The sequence below is a fragment of the Salmo salar genome, chromosome ssa20, assembly GCF_905237065.1.
Source record: "Salmo salar chromosome ssa20, Ssal_v3.1, whole genome shotgun sequence".
NCBI classification, from domain to species: domain Eukaryota; kingdom Metazoa; phylum Chordata; class Actinopteri; order Salmoniformes; family Salmonidae; genus Salmo; species Salmo salar.
Genome location: NC_059461.1, coordinates 66,781,903 through 66,800,272, shown reverse-complemented (window position 1 = coordinate 66,800,272; position 18,370 = coordinate 66,781,903). Strand labels below are relative to the sequence as shown.

At 40.5% G+C, this 18,370-nt stretch overlaps 2 protein-coding genes across 3 annotated transcripts; one reads left to right on the top strand and one right to left on the bottom strand.

Moving 5' to 3' along the window:
• The first annotated feature begins 885 nt into the window (after window positions 1-885).
• On the top strand, window positions 886-11,146 carry hsp7c (Heat shock cognate 71 kDa protein). Its single transcript, NM_001146651.1, is given in 5 exon segments — window positions 886-964; window positions 7,117-7,326; window positions 7,443-7,562; window positions 10,204-10,422; window positions 10,597-11,146. Coding segments are annotated over 3 exon segments (357 nt in total). The 5' UTR covers window positions 886-964; window positions 7,117-7,121; the 3' UTR covers window positions 10,236-10,422; window positions 10,597-11,146.
• Window positions 11,147-11,649: 503 nt separating this feature from the next.
• Window positions 11,650-15,100, bottom strand: LOC106581083 (lens fiber membrane intrinsic protein). Of its 2 annotated transcripts, XM_014162796.2 has the most exons (6): window positions 14,849-15,046; window positions 14,668-14,750; window positions 12,910-13,097; window positions 12,389-12,538; window positions 12,110-12,244; window positions 11,650-11,818 (listed from the first exon to the last, which is right to left on the bottom strand). In XM_014162796.2, exons 2-6 carry the CDS (start codon window positions 14,712-14,714, stop codon window positions 11,757-11,759), a joined length of 582 nt encoding a protein of 193 aa, XP_014018271.1. In that variant the 5' UTR covers window positions 14,715-14,750; window positions 14,849-15,046; the 3' UTR covers window positions 11,650-11,756. The 2 variants fall into 2 exon arrangements, with proteins under 2 accessions (XP_014018271.1, XP_014018272.1); XM_014162797.2 differs by lacking the exon at window positions 14,668-14,750 and having other exon boundaries at window positions 14,849-15,100.
• Window positions 15,101-18,370: the final 3,270 nt, after the last annotated feature.

The window sequence follows — 18,370 nt, the reverse complement described above, 5'->3', positions numbered from 1 at the left end:
GGTGGCTACTTTGAAGAATCTCTTATATAACATCTATTTAGATTTGTTTGGTTACTACATATGTGTTATTTAATCGTTTTGACGTCTTCAGTATTATGCTACAATGGAGAAAATAGTAAAAATAAAAAATAACCCTGGAATGAGTAGGTGTGTCCAAACCTTTGACTGGTACTGTATTTCTACTCCATGAGGTTGGAATAACACTATGAAATTGCTTAGGTGGGATGAAGTTTTTTCAGTTTCCCCCTCCCCAGTCAGACCACTCCTAGACAGTCCCATCAAAATTGTTGCTTGAGAAATTGCTCTTTGCTAAAAAGCTATTTTTGTTTATTTTTGACCTTTTAAATGGAAACCAGTCACAGTAAGGTACTTAATTGTTACCCAGAAATTATTTGATTTTTAGATGAAAAAAGCTGAATTGGGCCTTTAACAATTTACTTTTTTAAGTAAAGCTTGCATTCAACTAACTGCGCCTCCATGTGACACACAAGCTTCCATTCCCCCTGTCACAAGGGGATTTATGGCTGATTTACAGTCAACCTTGTTGCTTTATTAGGCACTTGCTATAGTATAATTTTTTAAAATTCTCTTGAGAAGGGAAAAATGGTCTTTCATTAAGTTGAACATGTGAACTTTATGACAGAATGTTATAATTAGGTGAAATAAAACTGGGGGTTTTCTCAACAAGTTACACTACTCAATTTATGGAACAGTCCAACACTGTTTCTCTAAAAATAGGAAACACTATAGCAACTAACTTATCTACTGTGGACATTTTTTAATTGGTTCATTTGAGCTCGCGATGAAGCAACTGTTGGCAGTTGATTGGCTAGCTACATCGCTCAGTTTGTTCTAGACTGTTCTGCGGAAATCACCAGCCCGGTCAGTTTCTGCGAGGATAGAGTCCTGCTGTACCATTCAGGGTGAAGCGACATTTTCAGGCTGATTTGTAATATTTAATAAGGTAAGCATTTTGAAATGGAAGTTGTTGAATATCAGCATTATAGTTGTTGGAAATTACGAACAGTAAATTAGGCTATTCTCCAAAATTCAACGTCTCCTGTAGGATAATCGCCATATTCAACTTCTCCTGTAAACCCAGATTCAGGTTCAAAGTGGTTACATTATTTTCTAGTGCATCAATAGTTTCAACGATAACATCATCGGATATGTCAGTCTCAGTTTGCTTGCTAGCTGTATAAAGGGACGCTCTCTTGTTAGGCTAGCTAACGTTGTGTGAAGACCTGGGTTTGCCTTCCAACATTATACAGTTGAACCATTGTCTTGTTCGATCGATGTTTTAATGCGCTGGTTAAACGTTAGTTTAAATAATTGCGTGTGAAACTTATTTTAATGGAAACCCTACCTAGTCTAGACTACGTGACTTGGCTGGCAATAGTGGATGGTGATGAAGCTGAACGGAATGTTCCAGCAATTTCCCAACACACCGAGGCAGCGCAGGGGCGAGTCCTCTGTGACAAACTCCCGGCAAAATGTTTGTTTTATATTTAAATAGGTGATAAGGAGGAATAGCTTCCAGGATGTGTTCTATCCATGTTCATTTGGTTAAAGTGATAATAAGCATGGAGTTGCTTTAGCAATTCAAATAAAATTAAGCTAGAGATGTTTTTATTTTATTTATTAACAAACGAATATCAACAAACAAAAGACTAATAGTCACATGTAAACAAGTATGCATGCAAACTATTTACATTGCCAGGGATGCCATGCAAACAAAACGTATTCATTAAAAATTCAAGTTTGAATTTTGTTTTTTCACTTAAAGTAGTGCCATATTGTTTAAATTAATTTATAGAGTGAAAAAAGTTAGGTTTTGAATTAGACCATTAGCATTTGAATATGAAATTTACCAAATATTACTAGCAGTTGAATTAAATACACTACATTTTATCAATGTCAGAATTTCTGAAATAAATCAGATCATAACCATTAAATTGTACAACCTGTCCTGTTTTCTTTGTAACAAAGTTATGTATGTCAATCCCAAAAATGTGGGGGATGCATGCCAGCAAAGCCACTACACAACACTAAACAATACATGAATTGTACTATAATGGTGCCCACATAAAGCTGTCCCAACAGCAGTATCAACACCTTACCACCGCTACACCTGGCTATCAGCGGAGCCTTGTCTGGCAGCGAAACAGTTAATTTAGCCTCATTTACTGCCTTTAAAAAAAAAAAGCATAGCTGATAAGGCTGACTTGCTTAAAAGAAATGTGGTTTCTACTGGCAATTGAGATGTACAAACTATGGCATAAGGGGACGACAATCCGTAATTTCGATTAAGACAATGAGCGAGCTAGGACGGATGTAGTCAATGTAACTTTGTTCAGCACTTTTGAAATGTACAGCGACAGAATCGTTCTTACAGTGTTCTCCCTGTACACCAAGTCAGAACCGTAGGATGAAAGCTCTTACAACATTCGATGATTACATTTCTCTAAAACAGTTTATAGGCTAAATGTTCACCACCAAGTCAGAACATTAGGTGAAATTAAGAGGGCAAAATCTACCAAATTATTAGGGTGAGGCACATGGGCTACTAACAACTTACTACACAACATGCACTAAATATTACTTTCTTGGCTACAGTATACATATCTACCTGGCATATTGCATCATTTATGCAGCAGCATACAATACATTGTTGGACTCACCTTGTTGTGCTGTGCTCACTTGAACAGGAAGGTGGCGTGGCAGTCCTTTTTTGTGGGCAAATTTTGTCATCAAAGTCTGACATTCTCTGGATTTATGGTGTTTTCAAGACAACTGGGAACTCAGGGGGAAAAAGTTTGAATCATGAGGACGTCAGTGATTTTCAGGATGTAGCTCTAGAAAGAGGCCCGAGTTCCCTGCTTAAAATTCCAAGTTGGATGACCGTTCAAAATGTATTTTCCCAGTCGGAGCTTGTTTTTTCCCTGAGTTCCCAGTTGTCTTGAACTCGCTGAAGTCAGATTTACCAGTTCCGAGTCAAGTTGTTGGGAGCGCGGCACAAATCATGCTTCACTGACAGCATGGCCAATGTTGGATGTTTATCATTTTAAGCTTGGAAAAGAGACCCTTAAACACAGAATAGGGATCACACACCCACTCCACTGAATAGCAGGCTAGGGATTGCTTTGCAATGCTTGCAGTTAGCCACTGATTCCTTCCAAACCACTCATTGTTGAATTTGCAATTTCCAACATGTTGTGTAATGTTTGTCCAATGGCCGATGAGCACCGATACGTTTTATCTACAATTTCTCTTCATATGACAAGGAATAAAAAGGATTTGCCAATAGATTGTCGACTTGATTCATGAATATGACTGCTAGCTCAGATTTTGAAAGTATGGTGTTGACATTAGAGGTCGACCGATTTAATCGGAATGGCCGATTACAAGTTTTCCTAACAATTGGTAATCGGTATTTTTGGCCGCCGATTTTATTTTTTTATTTTTAAATTATTTTTTATTTACACCTTTTATTTAACTAGGCAAGTCAGATTAAGAACACATTCTTATTTACAATGACGGCCTAGAAACGGGGGTTAACTGCCTTGTTCAGGGAGGATTCGTTTTTGCAACCTTCGGTTACCAGTCCAACGCTCTAACCACCTGCCTTACATTGCACTCCACAAGGATTAACAGGCTGACTACCTGTAACGCGAGGGCAGCAAGAAGCAAAGGTAAGTTGCTAGCTAGCATAAGACTTATAAAAACCAATCAATCTTAACATAATCACTAGTTAACTACACATGGTTGATGATATTACTAGTTTATCTAACGTGTCCTGCGTTGCATATAATCGATGCGGTGCCTGTTAATTTTCATTGAATCACAGCCTACTTCGACAAACGGGTTGATTTAACAAGCGCATTTGCGAAAAAAGTACTGTCGTTGCACCAATGTACCTAACCATAAACATCAATGCCTAACAGGAATATTTAGACTTAGTCACCCGTTAGATAAAATACGGAACGGTTCCGTATGTCACTGAAAGAAAAAAACGTTTGTTTTCGAGATGATAGTTTCCAGATTCGACCGTATTAATGACCCAAGGCTCGTATTTCTGTGTGTTTATTATATTATAATTAAGTCTATGATTTGATAGAGCAGTCTGACTGAGCGGCGGTAGGCAGCAGCAGGCTCGTAAGCATTCATTCAAACAGCCCTTCGCTGTGCTTCAAGCATTGCGCTGTTTTTGACATCAACCTCGGTGGGTATAATTTGTGGAACGTTCCAACAGGAATCTATTCCAAAAACTTCGTAAATAACAAGGTTTCCAAAAAACAACGCATACAAAGTTGTATAGCGGCAGAATAAGATACCGGGTAGGGAGTGGTCTATTTCATTGCGTTTTTCACTCATCACGTTTATTCTGAAAAATGTCTGTCCTCACATGTCTGTTTGCCTATGGACAAACATTAAGAATCAGCTGTGTGGTGAGTTGATGCCTATTCGGCAGCTAGTTAGCTAGGTTTGTATGCATTGCTACTTTGTATGCGTTGTTGGTTGGCAACCTTTTACTATACGTTTTTTGGAACAGATTCCTGTTGGAACGTTCCACAAATTATACTCACCCCTTCAAGCCTATCAACTCCCAAGATTAGGCTGGTGTAACCGATGTGAAATGGCTAGCTAGTTAGCCGGGTGCACGCTAATAGCGTTTCAAACATCACTCGCTCTGAGACTGGGAGTAGTTGTTTCCCCTTGCTCTACATGGGTAACGCTGCTTCGAGGGTGGCTTTTGTCGATGTGTTCCTGGTTCAAGCCCAGGTAGGAGCGAGGAGAGGGACGGAAGCTATACTGTTACACTGGCAATACTAAAGTGCCTATAAGAACATCCAATAGTCAAAGGTATATAAAATACAAATTGTATAGAGAGAAATAGTCCTATAATTCCTCTAATAACCACAACCTAAAACATCTTACCTGGGAATATTGAAGACTCATGTTAAAAGGAACCCCCGTTTGGCGAAGTCGGCTGTCTTTGTTAGGAAGAAATCGTCTTCACAGTTTGCAATGAGCCAGGCGGCCCAAACTGCTGCATATACCCTGACTCTGTTGCAAGAAATTCATGTTAGCAGGCAATATTAACTAAATATGCAGGTTTAAAAAATATATACTTGTGTATTGATTTTAAGAAAGGCATTGATGTTTATGGTTGGAGCAACGTGTACCTAAGCGATTATATGCAACGCAGGACAGGCTAGATAAACTAGTAATATCATCAACCATGTGTAGTTAACTAGTGATTATGATTGATTGATTGTTTTTTATAAGATAAGTTTAATGCTAGCTAGCAACTTACCTTGGCTTCTTACTGCATTCGCGTAACAGGCAGGCTCCTCGTGGAGTGCAATGTAAAGCAGGTGGTTAGAGCGTTGGACTAGTTAACCGTAAGGTTGCAAGATTGAATCCCTGAGCTGACAAGGTAAAAATCTGTCGTTCTGCCCCTGAACAAGGCAGTTAACCCACCGTTCCTAGGCTGTCATTGAAAATAAGAATGTGTTCTTAACTGACTTGCCTAGTTAAATAAAGGTTAAAAAAAAAAAAACATTGGCCAAATCGGTGTCCAAAAATACCGATTTCCGATTGTTATGAAAACTTGAAATCGGCCCTAATTAATCGGCCATTCCGATTAATCGGTCGACCTCTACAAAGTACAGTCAAGTGCTCAACAAACTCCCGACTCAGACGTTGCAAGAGGCTTTTGCCCACGGCACACCATATGGCAAAGAATCACAAAGATGGAAGGAGATAACAGCTGCCGTTACATCTTACATCTGCAAAGACATGGCCCCAATTTACACGGTCGAAAAACGGGTTTCGTGAGTTGGTGCTAACACTCGACACATTCTAAACTACTTAAATGAGAAGTATGATGACCAGGCCACCGATGAGCTGCTTGACATGGCTTCTCTTGTTGACCCTCGGTTCAAAACCACATACATTAAAGAAGAGAGGGTGGACTACTTGAAGGCAAGAGCTACTGCAGAACTGGAGAGCCTAGTGGCTGAACAGGCAGCATCAGCAGAGGTAGCCCCCCCTTCCATCAGCTGCAGCTGCTAGAGATGAGCCAGAGTGTCCTGCTAAGAGGAAAAAGAAGAGTTTGAGAAGCTACTTTGAAAAAGCGGCCCCTCGGTCAAGCAGAGAGTCCATTGAAAAGGAGCTCAACCTCTATCTCCAACTGGAGGCTGGTCCAGAGGCAAACCTACTGGTATGGTGGAGGCAGCATGAGGCACATTTCCCACAAGTGGCCAAGCTAGCAAAGAGATACTTGTGCATCCCTGACACAAGTGCCCCATCAGAGCGGGCGTTCAGTACAAGTGGGAACATTGTGATATGTCAGAGGTCATCACTTAAACCAGAAAGAGTTTACCAGCTTGTATTCCTGGCTCTCAACCTGTAAAACGAACTCCCTGAGATTCTGCAACATAAGGCAAACATTTTAAAGCATTGTTGCCAAATATCTATTTTGTTTGCAGCACTTTGGTTGTTTTCATATAATGCTATGATTCAAACTTGAAGGAGTGTTGTGTTTACTTGTTATATTTTCTATTTATTTGTGAGCCTTATTTTGCTGTTATAGTTTCAACTTGAAAGTGTTCCATGTTTACATTTGGTATTTTTTATACCAATATTTGTTAGGCCTGTATTCATTTGTTTGCTGCTACAATTCAAACAGTTCTACTATTAAAGAGTATTATGTTTGGATATTTTAGACCATATTCACATTTTAGGCCTATTCATTTGGTTTGCAACTATAGTTGAAGTGTTTTCTATTTACCTTTTTTAGATTTTATACATTAATATTTTGTTACATGCTTAATTGAAAATTTGCTCAAAGGTTCTAAATAAAAGGAGAAATAATCAAATATGATTAAGTAACTTTTTATTTGTTGAGTATAATTTAAAATGTAATAAGAAATAGGCCTTTAGATGTGGTCATTTTATATAAACTACTTATTCATTGAATTTCCCGAAAATGTGCTATATCGTGATATGTATTGTTATTGGGATATGAAATGACCTATATCGGGATATGAGATTTTGGTCATATTGCCCAGCCCAACCACAGTTTGTTTTGTTATCTCTCTTCATTTTCAGACACCATGTCAAAGGGACCAGCAGTTGGCATTGACCTGGGCACCACCTACTCCTGTGTGGGTGTGTTTCAGCATGGCAAAGTGGAGATCATAGCCAACGACCAGGGAAACAGGACCACACCCAGTTATGTCGCCTTCACAGACACAGAAAGGCTGATTGGGGACGCAGCCAAGAACCAAGTGGCCATGAACCCCACAAACACAGTGTTTGGTAAGAAATTAACTTAGAGAAATTGATTAAATAACATGTACGGTATACAAGATGTACTTTACATAGTCTCTCCATCTGTGGCATTAACTCATGTTTAACCCCTTATCTTCTCCCAGATGCTAAGCGGCTGATAGGGCGGAAGTTTGACGACAGTGTCGTCCAGGCAGACATGAAACACTGGCCGTTTACAGTGATCAACGACTCGACACGGCCCAAGGTCCAAGTGGAGTACAAGGGAGAGACCAAGGCCTTCTACCCAGAGGAGATCTCCTCCATGGTGCTGGTCAAGATGAAGGAGATTGCAGAGGCCTACCTGGGCAAGGTGAGCATGCCCATCACTCTGTCTTCATAGCAACGCATGTTATGGTCTTTGGGTTGTTACCTAATGGTTTAACAAAATATAAATGCATTTTTCTAACACATTAAAAAAATGAAGATTGTCTTGTCTAGTGAAGCATTACTAATTTGTGTATACTGAATCTTTCCTCTTGCAGACTATAACCAATGCAGTGGTCACTGTGCCAGCTTACTTCAACGACTCTCAGCGCCAGGCCACCAAAGATGCAGGGACTATCTCAGGACTCAACGTACTCCGCATCATCAATGAGCCAACTGCTGCTGCTATCGCCTATGGCCTGGACAAGAAGGTTAATGTGTATATATATTTATCAACACTAACAACTATACTTATAACTATAATGCATACCTGAGGCCTGTTGACCAAGTGTTTTGGGAGACAAATTTCACAAAAATGCATATTTAACTCACGTTTAAAAACATTTATAATCATTTTAGGTGGGAGTGGAGAGAAACGTCCTAATCTTTGACCTAGGCGGAGGTACGTTTGATGTGTCTATCCTGACCATCGAAGACGGGATCTTTGAGGTGAAGTCCACGGCCGGAGACACCCATCTTGGAGGAGAGGACTTCGACAACCGCATGGTCAACCACTTCATCTCTGAGTTCAAGCGCAAATACAAGAAGGACATCAGCGATAACAAGAGGGCCGTGCGTCGTCTGCGCACCGCCTGTGAACGTGCCAAGCGCACCCTGTCCTCCAGTACCCAGGCCAGCATTGAGATTGACTCTCTGTATGAGGGCGTCGACTTCTACACCTCCATCACCAGGGCTCGCTTTGAGGAGCTGAACGCTGACCTGTTCAGAGGCACCCTGGACCCCGTGGAGAAGTCTCTGAGGGACGCCAAGATGGACAAGGCCCAGGTTCACGACATCGTCCTAGTGGGAGGCTCCACACGCATCCCCAAGATCCAAAAGTTGCTGCAGGACTTCTTCAATGGGAAGGAGCTCAACAAGAGCATCAACCCTGATGAGGCGGTTGCCTATGGTGCAGGTGAGGCTCTTTTATTTTTCTATCTAAAGCTTTTCCCAGTAAACCCCTCTGGTCAGCTGTGTCTTTTCCTGATCTGTCTTCCCTCTTGCAACGTCTGAGTCGGGGGTTTGTTGAGCACTTGATTGTACTTTGTAGAGGTCGACCGATTAATCGGAATGGCCGATTAATTAGGGCCGATTTCAAGTTTTCATAACAATCGGAAATCGGTATTTTTGGACACCGATTTGGCCGATGTTTATATTTTTATTTTTTTTACCTTTATTTAACTAATATGGATAAGGGCATTGTAAATGCTTTGATGGTTTAAGAATGAGTGACAACCCCTGTGCCTGTTGACAGCTGTTCAGGCGGCCATCTTGTCCGGAGACAAGTCTGAGAACGTGCAGGACCTGCTGCTGCTGGACGTCACGCCACTGTCCCTGGGCATTGAGACGGCCGGAGGGGTCATGACCGTGCTCATCAAGAGGAACACCACCATCCCCACCAAGCAGACGCAGACCTTCACAACATACTCAGACAACCAGCCTGGGGTGCTCATTCAGGTGAGGGGGACGTACTATGACTCATTCCTAGGTACCTCAATGGATTGTGTCCATCAGTGTCAAAATGTTATCATATACTGTAGTTGAGATTTAACTTTAGATTTGTGCTGAATCTGGATCTGAACCAGTCTTGACTTACATGGTCATTTATTTGTTAGTGTTTACATTACAACTTGATATGAGACTTTAAATGTATCCACTTTAATGTTGACCTGAATGTGTGTCTGTGTCCTGTCCTCAAGGTATATGAGGGGGAAAGAGCCATGACCAAAGACAACAACCTACTGGGGAAGTTTGAGTTGTGTGGGATTCCACCAGCCCCCCGGGGTGTGCCTCAGATCGAGGTCACCTTTGACATTGACGCCAACGGCATCATGAACGTGTCTGCCGCTGACAAGAGCACCGGCAAGGAGAATAAGATCACCATCACCAATGACAAAGGTACACTTAGTAGTTCTTACAGTTAAAGGGGAAATCGGCAGTTCAAACAATAACAAAACATGCACCCTGCCACTGTTTTGGGGGAAAAGGTGAGGGATGGGGCTGGAAAAATGCAACCACTCTCAAATGTATAGACATAGCTATTGATGCAAGGACTGACCATCCCATGATGTTAAAATATAGTTTTAACCATGTTTTGAGGCTATACAGTGTTTGTTTACAATCACATTGTTTACAAAAAAGGAGTAAAGCTTATTTTTGGTTTATTTATTAATACATTTATTTAAATATATTATTTTTTTATATTTAAAAGTCCAACCATAAGCTATGGTCTGGGATCTGGAAGTCTGTTCAATGTTCATTTCAATTCTTGATATTTACCCATTGATTCTTGAACATCTGAATCCCAGAATGTAGCTTTAAACACTATGGCATTGTAAAGTATGCACAACATTTTAAATAGGGATGTCCTCTCTAACAATGCTTGGTAACAAAGCCTCCATCTCATTGTCTGCCCCTCTCTCCACAGGTCGTCTGAGTAAGGAGGACATAGAGCGCATGGTCCAGGAGGCTGAACAGTACAAAGCTGCGGACGATGTCCAGAGGGACAAGGTGGCGTCCAAGAATGGCCTGGAGTCATACGCCTTCAACATGAAGTCCACCGTGGAGGACGAGAAGCTCAAGGGCAAGCTCAGCGACGAGGACAAACAGAAGATCCTGGACAAATGCAATGAGGTCATCAGCTGGCTGGACAAGAACCAGGTACAGTACGGGCTCTGGGTCCTTCAACCAGAATGGAGTGGGTTAATGTTCATATCTAAAGTCAAGTATAGCACTCTGAGTCCCTCACCTCATTGTAATTTGATTAAACAAATATCTGGTGGTTAAACAAGGTTGGAGCACTCTATTTTGCAATCTCTTCCTTTCTCCTTGTAGTCTGCAGAGAAGGAGGAGTTTGAGCACCACCAGAAGGAGCTGGAGAAGGTCTGTAACCCCATCATCACCAAGCTGTACCAGGGTGCTGGGGGGGATGCCTGGAGGGATGCCTGGAGGGATGCCTGGGGGGATGCCTGGAGGGATGCCCGGGGCTGGTGGTGCCGCACCCGGAGGAGGTGGATCCTCTGGACCAACAATTGAGGAAGTCGACTAAACCATTTAGTATTATTTTACTCTTGATTGGATATGGCTAAATAGTGGTCCACATTCTATGGCTTGGAATGGGTTGAACCTTTATTTTCCGAATCTGCATTGACTACTTGTTGTTTATTTTGGTCATTCATCATTTTATGCTGAAAGCAACCATGGATTGAGTCTTTTTCATGGGCACTGTTCTACCTATTGTTAAACGTTTTCAGTTTAGCCAGTGAATGGTTACTATACAGAGCATGTTTTTCACAAGTCGCATTCTGTGACTCCAAAATGTTTTTGCCTTTGCACTGCGTTCTTGGCTAAAGGTAACTCTTAAAAAATAAAATCTCTTGAATTCACATTCTTCTACCAGACTCTTCTTTAATTTCAACACCTGTGACAGTCTTGATGACAATCAGGGTTTAATTTAAATGTTAAAGCTGCTCTATGCAGAAATAGCTCCACCATTTTCTGGTTGCAAAAATTATAATAGTTCGCCTAATTTCAGTTTGTAAAAAAAGCACGTATAGTGTATAGAATCATTGTACAATCTAAACCACTGTGAAATATATTTTCTATAACCAAAAATACTGTATTTCTAGTTGTTTTGAAGCTGGTAGTAAAAGACACACAAACTAATCTTAAGCATGGGAAGCATATAAATGGTGCACATAGAACAGATTTACCACTTAGACTTTCAATAATGACTGATCTATAACTCACATTTCTATTTGAATTCGGTCAAGTCACCCAAAAAGTTACATATTGCAGCTTTAAAGAAACGTTCAAAATTATAACTGTGGTGCATATTCTTAATTATCAAACAGATGAATACCACTCAATAGAAAGGAGAATAGACAATTGGTTTTACCCTTTTTATTATGCTTATTCAATAGTGGTCAGGTAAACAGGAAATGACGTAGTTAGGTGTGCAAACCCAGGTGTGAACTGTGTGTGTTTTTGTCAGATCAGCGGGAGTTGGAGTTTCTCGGGCATTCATGCATCCTGTAGGCACACATGTAGAAGATGCCTGTAAAAGAAAATAGGAAGAGATTAACGTTCAGTTCCTGGGCATACTGTATACTGTCCACTGGATTATCCACTGATGTCAAACATTGTTTTCTTCAAATGAATCTTGTTGGACTGAGCCGTAGGTTGCATCTCAAATGGCAGCCTACTCTTTATATAGTGCACTACTTTTGAACAGAGCCCTATGGGCCTTGGTCAAAAGTAGTGCACTAATGGGAATAGGGTGCCATTTGGGATGTACAATTGTAAATGAAGCACTTTTAGCTCTACTGGCAGAACCACATTATCCTACCTGAGAAGAAGGTGAGGACCACGGCTACCCAACCCATGATGTAGGACCAGGAGAAGCGCCAGTTCCCGTATCGTTTCCCGTAGTAATTCACCGTCACCCCAGTGTACACAGCCATCGCCAGCAGCACAAAGAAGCCTGTGGAGAGTAGTCAATCATATGCTGCTTATTCCTTTCATCACATCCATCAACAGAGACTTGATAGGATAGAAATATGTAATTTATTGTATTTCTCTGCTTGATAGAGAGTTACAGGGACAAATGACAGACGGAGACACTTACAGGAGATGAAGAAGAGGATGCCGGCAGCAAACGTCTTGTCAAACCCACTGAAGGAGGAGGAGCGTATGAAGGCCATGACGCCGATCACGATGCCAAGGAAGCAGGCCAGCAGGGAGAGGATCATAAAGGCACGGGTGGCATCCCAGTACGCTGGTGACAGAGGGTACAGAGAGGACAAGGCTGAGACCCAGTACAGGTACTACTTACCCAATAAGCACTACTACTACTATTATTAGTGGCATTTCTGTCCATAGTACTGAATTACGTTTCACACTTTACTCAGATGTGACATCACTGAACATTTACTTACTACACAATATTCTATATTTTGCACCAAATGTTGAATTATGGAGATTTATTCCCAACTAAACCTGCTCAAATAAAAGGAGCTGATTCCTTTGTTGAAATGCTTTTTTACTCTAGATATTCACAGCATGGAACAAATGACTGAATAGGACCTCATAAATACCTTTCTTTCACTTACAGTACGTTTGATGACAAATGGGACATGTTGTGCTTACCAATGCTATCTGTGTGTGTCATGCATTTCCCAGGCACACAGTAGCGCCACAGGCCCTGATGCATATAGTTGTTGGATTGACGGTACTGCATCCAGTAATCGGTTGCTGTGGAGATAATAAGGAGTATGTTCCCGACTCCAGCGCAGAACAACCCACCGCCCATGAAGCTGTACATCCTGCCAAGCACACTGGCGTACATAGAGGAGACAGTTAGCCTACAACACAATTGTCAGGGACACTGAAGCATCTCTATACAATTACATCTCATGGCTGGTGAATACAGCATAGAGTAACACAACATAAAGTACATTGTTTGCTTTGAGTAGTTGAAAGGGTCTGGATGGACATTACAGACCGTTTTAACATTGAATCAATTGTATTTTTTCTAAGAATAATCTTACAAGGTATACATTCATATTCCACTTGTTTTACCATAGGCCTACTGCTCTTAGACAGTTTGTTAGAGTAGGTCTTTTCAAATGGCCATTATATACACAATCGTTCAAAAGTTTGGGGTCACTTAGAAACATCCTTGTTTTTGAAAGTTTTGTCAATTTAAGATAACATCAAATTGATCAGAAATACAGTGTAGGCATTGTTAATGTTGCAAATGACTATTGTAGCTGGAAACAGCAAATTTTTTATGGAATATCTAGTTGCTGATCTATTATCAGCAACCATCACTACTGTGTTCCAATGGCACGCTGTGTTAACTAATCCAAGTTTATCATTTTAAAAGGCTAATTGATCTTTAGAAAAACCTTTTGCAATTATGTTAGCACAGCTGAAAACTGTTGTTCTGATTAAAGAAGCAATAAAACTGGCCTTCTTTAGACTAGTTGAGTACCTAGAGCATCAGCATTTGTGGGTTCGATTACAGGCTCATAATGGCTAGAAACAAAGAACTTTCTTCTGAAACTCATCAGTCTATTCTTGTTCTGAGAAATGAATGCTATTCCATGCGAGAAATTGCCAAGAAACTAAAGATCTCGTACAATGCTGTGTGCTACTCCCTTCACAGAACAGCACAAACTGGCTCTAACCAAAATAGAAAGAGGAGTGGGAGGCCCCAGTGTACAACTGAGCAAGAGGACAAGTACATTAGTGTCTAGTTTGAGAAACAGACGCCTCACAAGTCCTCAACTGGCAGCTTCATTAAATAGTACTTGCAAAACACAAGTGTCAACGGTGAAGAAGCGACTCCGGGATATTGGCCTTCTAGGCTGAGTTCCTCTGTCCAGTGTCTGTGTTCTTTTGCCCATCTTTATTTTTATTGGCCAGTCTGAGATATGGCTTTTTCTTTGCAACTCTGCCTAGAAGGCCAGCATCCCGGAGTCGCCTCTTCACTGTTGACGTTGAGACTGGTGTTTTGCAGGTACTATTTAATGAAGCTGCCAGTTTAAAGAAGACCAGTTTTATTGCTTCTTTAATAAGAACAACAGTTTTCAGCTGTGCTAACATAATTGCAAAAGGGTTTTCAAATGATAAATTAGCCTTTTAAAATGATACATTTGGATTAGCTAACACAACATGCCATTGGAACGCAGGAGTGATGGTTGCTGATAATGGGCCTATGTAGATATTCCATTAAAAATCTGCAGTTTCCGGCTACAATAGTCATTTACAACATTAACAATGTCTACACTGTATTTCTGATCAATTTGATGTTATTTTAATGGACCAACATTTTTTGCTTTTCTAAGTGACCCCAAACTTTTGAACAGTAGTGTAGTTTTAGCTTTGATATACTGTATTTACCCTGACATGACTGATCTGTTTCTCTTCTGTCCTCTCTCTTCTGTCATCTCTTTTCTGTCCTCTCTTCTGTTCTCTCTGTTTTTCTATGAAGAAATATGATCTTTAAGTCACCTACTGTACATTATATCAAAACACATGACATCACATTTTACCCACACCACTCAGCTAAGTAATAACTTACCTTTATTATCCCTTTAGAGAAAAAGTCAGAGATTCCAATATTACAAGGGGGTTGTCAAAGCACTCTGGAGCCCAATATTGCCCAGGCTGGCAGGAAAGTTTTGTTTGTGTGTCGGAAACCAGGCGAACAAACGGCCCCGGGGCACAATAGAGCATGCTGAGCCACAACCAGTCACATGGGATGAGTTTTGTGTTTTAGGGAATCTGCTGAAAATACAAAACTATTAAAGCCCTGGGTAAGTCACAGTAATACTGATGACACAGGGGTTTCAATTCAAAATACTGCACTACCATCCACAGTGGACATGGGTTGGCAATAGGATCCCACACTATGCAGTAAAAGTAAGTTTCACGTAGTTATTTCACACAGAAAAGAACAAAAGTATAGTTGGGGCTCTCATGTTAAGTTAAATTGAGATAATGCTATCTCTCACAACATCAGATGTTAAGGTATTAAAATCTTTATTGAAACTACAATTGAACTCCCAAAACCACTGCCAGTTCATTGAATTTAAACTGCCCAGTAATTCTCCGACCGTGGTCCAAAAATCACCTTCAAACACACACTGTGATGCATATGAGTCACTACAGTATGTAACACTTTCCTTTTGTAGGGTAGCAGGTGTCTTGAACAAATGGTGGTAGATGTATTTTATAATCACAAAACAGTGATTCAAGTTATTCAGTGCTATTCCATAATTAACACATTTTCAGTAAAATAAATCAATAATTATGTATTCAACATTTTCGGTGGAGAGTTAAGTTGTTTGGGAGGAGGGAAAATAATGAGATTAAATTTTATCAGTGAGTGTTTACATTTTTTTATATATACAGTGGGGTCTGACATTAACAGCCTTGATAAAAATGAGCAAAAATGACTGTATGGAATAAATACTTCAAATACTGAGCTATGCTCAAATAAATGGGGAAATTATATTATTTTAAACTAATACAATTGCTCAGAGAAAGAGATTTTTTTTTAACAAGTAATACTTTTTTTTCAAAAATCTTTTACACGTTGGAGAACACATCTGAAGGGATCTTAACAGCATTCCTTCATACAGAATCCTTCCAGATCCTTTGATATCCTTTGTCTGCGAGAAATAGACTGCCCTCTTCAATTCAGACCATAGGTTTTCAATGGGTTTCAAGTCCAGAGATCCCAAGTGAAATATTTTAATTATAAGTGTACAGTGGGGGAAAAAAGTATTTGATCCCCTGCTGATTTTGTACGTTTGCCCACTGACAAAGAAATGATCAGTCTATAATTTTAATGGTAGGTTTATTTGAACAGTGAGAGACAGAATAACAACAAAAACATCCAGAAGAAACGCATGTCAGAAATGTTATAAATTGATTTGCATTTTAATAAGGGAAATAAGTATTTGACCCCCTCTCAATCAGAAAGATTTCTGGCTACCAGGTGTCTTTTATGCAGGTAACGAGCTGAGATTAGGAGCACACTCTTAAAGGGAGTGCTCCTAACCGCAGCTTCTTACCTGTAAAAAAGACACCTGTCCACAGAAGCAATCAATCAATCAATCAATCAGATTCCAAACTTTCCACCATGGCCAAGACCAAAGAGCTCTCCAAGGATGCAAGGGACAAGATTGTAGACCTACACAAGGCTGGAATGGGCTACAAGACCATCGCCAAGCAGCTTGGTGAGAAGGTGACAACATTTGGTGCGATTATTCGCAAATGGAAGAAACACAAAAGAACTGTCAATATCCCTCGGCCTGGGGCTTCATGCAAGATCTCACCTCGTGGAGTTGCAATGATCATGAGAACAGTGAGGAATCAGCCCAGAACTACACAGGGAGGATCTTGTCAATGATCTCAAGGCAGCTGGGACCATAGTCACCAAGAAAACAATTGGTAACACACTACGCCGTGAAGGACTGAAATCCTGCAGCGCCCGCAAGGTCCCACTGCTCAAGAATACATATACATGCCCGTCTGAAGTTTGCCAATGAACATCTGAATGACTCAGAGGACAACTGGTGAAAGTGTTGTGGTCAGATGAGACCAAAATGGAGCTCTTTGACATCAACTCAACTCGCCGTGTTTGGAGGAGGAGGAATGCTGCCTATGACCCAAGGAACACCATCTCCACCGTCAAACATGGAGGTGGAAACATTATGCTTTGGGGGTGTTTTTCTGCTAAGGGGACAGGACAACTTCACCGCATCAAAGGGACGATGGACGGGGCCATGTACCGTCAAATCTTGGGTGAGAACCTCCTTCCCTCAGCCAGGGCATTGAAAATGGGTCGTGGATGGGTATTCCTGCATAACAATGACCCAAAACACACGGCCAAGGCAACAAAGGAGTGGCTCAAGAAGAAGCACATTAAGGTCCTGGAGTGGCCTAGCCAGTCTCCAGACCTTAATCCCATAGAAAATCTGTGGAGGGAGCTGAAGGTTCGAGTTGCCAAACATCAGCCTCGAAACCTTAATGACTTGGAGAAGATCTGCAAAGATGAGTGGGACAAAATCCCTCCTGAGATGTTTGCAAACCTGGTGGCCAACTACAAGAAACGTCTGACCTCTGTGATTGCCAACAAGGGTTTTGCCACCAAGTACTAAGTCATGTTTTGCAGAGGGGTCAAATACTTATTTCCCTCATTAAAATGCAAATCATTTTATAACATTTTTGACATGCGTTTTTCTGGATTTTTTTGTTGTTATTCTGTCTCTCACTGTTCAAATAAACCTACTATTAAAATTATAGACTGATCATTTCTTTGTAAGTGGGCAAATGTACAAAATCAGCAGGGGATCAAATACTTCCCCCCCCACTGTACTTAAATATATAAAACAATTATATTAATATACTGTACTTCAAATACGAAATGTACTTTATATCTTAAGTATACTATAAATATACTATCATTACACTTCATCACACTTATTAAAAGTGTCCTTTATATTCATTGTTATTTCAGTCTTTTAGTACACTAAATATGCTATCATCACACTTCAATAGACTTATTAAAAGTGTACTTTAAATGAATTGTTTTTCAGTCTTTAAGTATACTATATGTTCACTATTATTAAACTTAAAGAGTAATTAGAGTAATTATCGAGGTTAGCTATCTTCGTCCTCCTAACGTAGTCAACACTGCTAGCTAGCTAGTCAACACTGCTAGCTAGCCAACCAGCCAACTTCTACCGACTAGCAGCACTGTAGAAACTATTACATTACAACGGAACGACTTGATTAGTGTAGTGTTAGTGTTAGTTAGCCAGCTACATAGTTGTCTTTGCTGTCTTTGTATCTAAGATAATTGTGTAGTTTAGAGTAATTATAGTTTAGATAGTTTAGAGTAATTATTGAGGTTAGCTAGCCAGCCGCGACGCGACGCCAGACTTAGTCAACACACCTAGTCATCATTAACCCACTGCTAGCTAGCCAACCGTTACCGACTAGCAGCGCTGTAGATACTAATACTTTACAACGGAACGATTTGACTAGTGCAGTGTTAGCTAGCTAGCTACATAGTTGTCTTTGTCATAGCTTG

Coding starts and splice junctions, on each gene's coding strand:
- LOC106581083 (XM_014162796.2), bottom strand. CDS start 14,714: ATGACAGAAGAGAGAGGACAGAAGAGAAACAGATCAGTCATGTCAGG. Junction 13,098..14,667: donor AACAGATCAGTCATGTCAGG/GTAAATACAGTA, acceptor TATGTACGCCAG/TGTGCTTGGCAGGATGTACA. Junction 12,245..12,388: donor CATCCTCTTCTTCATCTCCT/GTAAGTGTCTCC, acceptor TACTCTCCACAG/GCTTCTTTGTGCTGCTGGCG.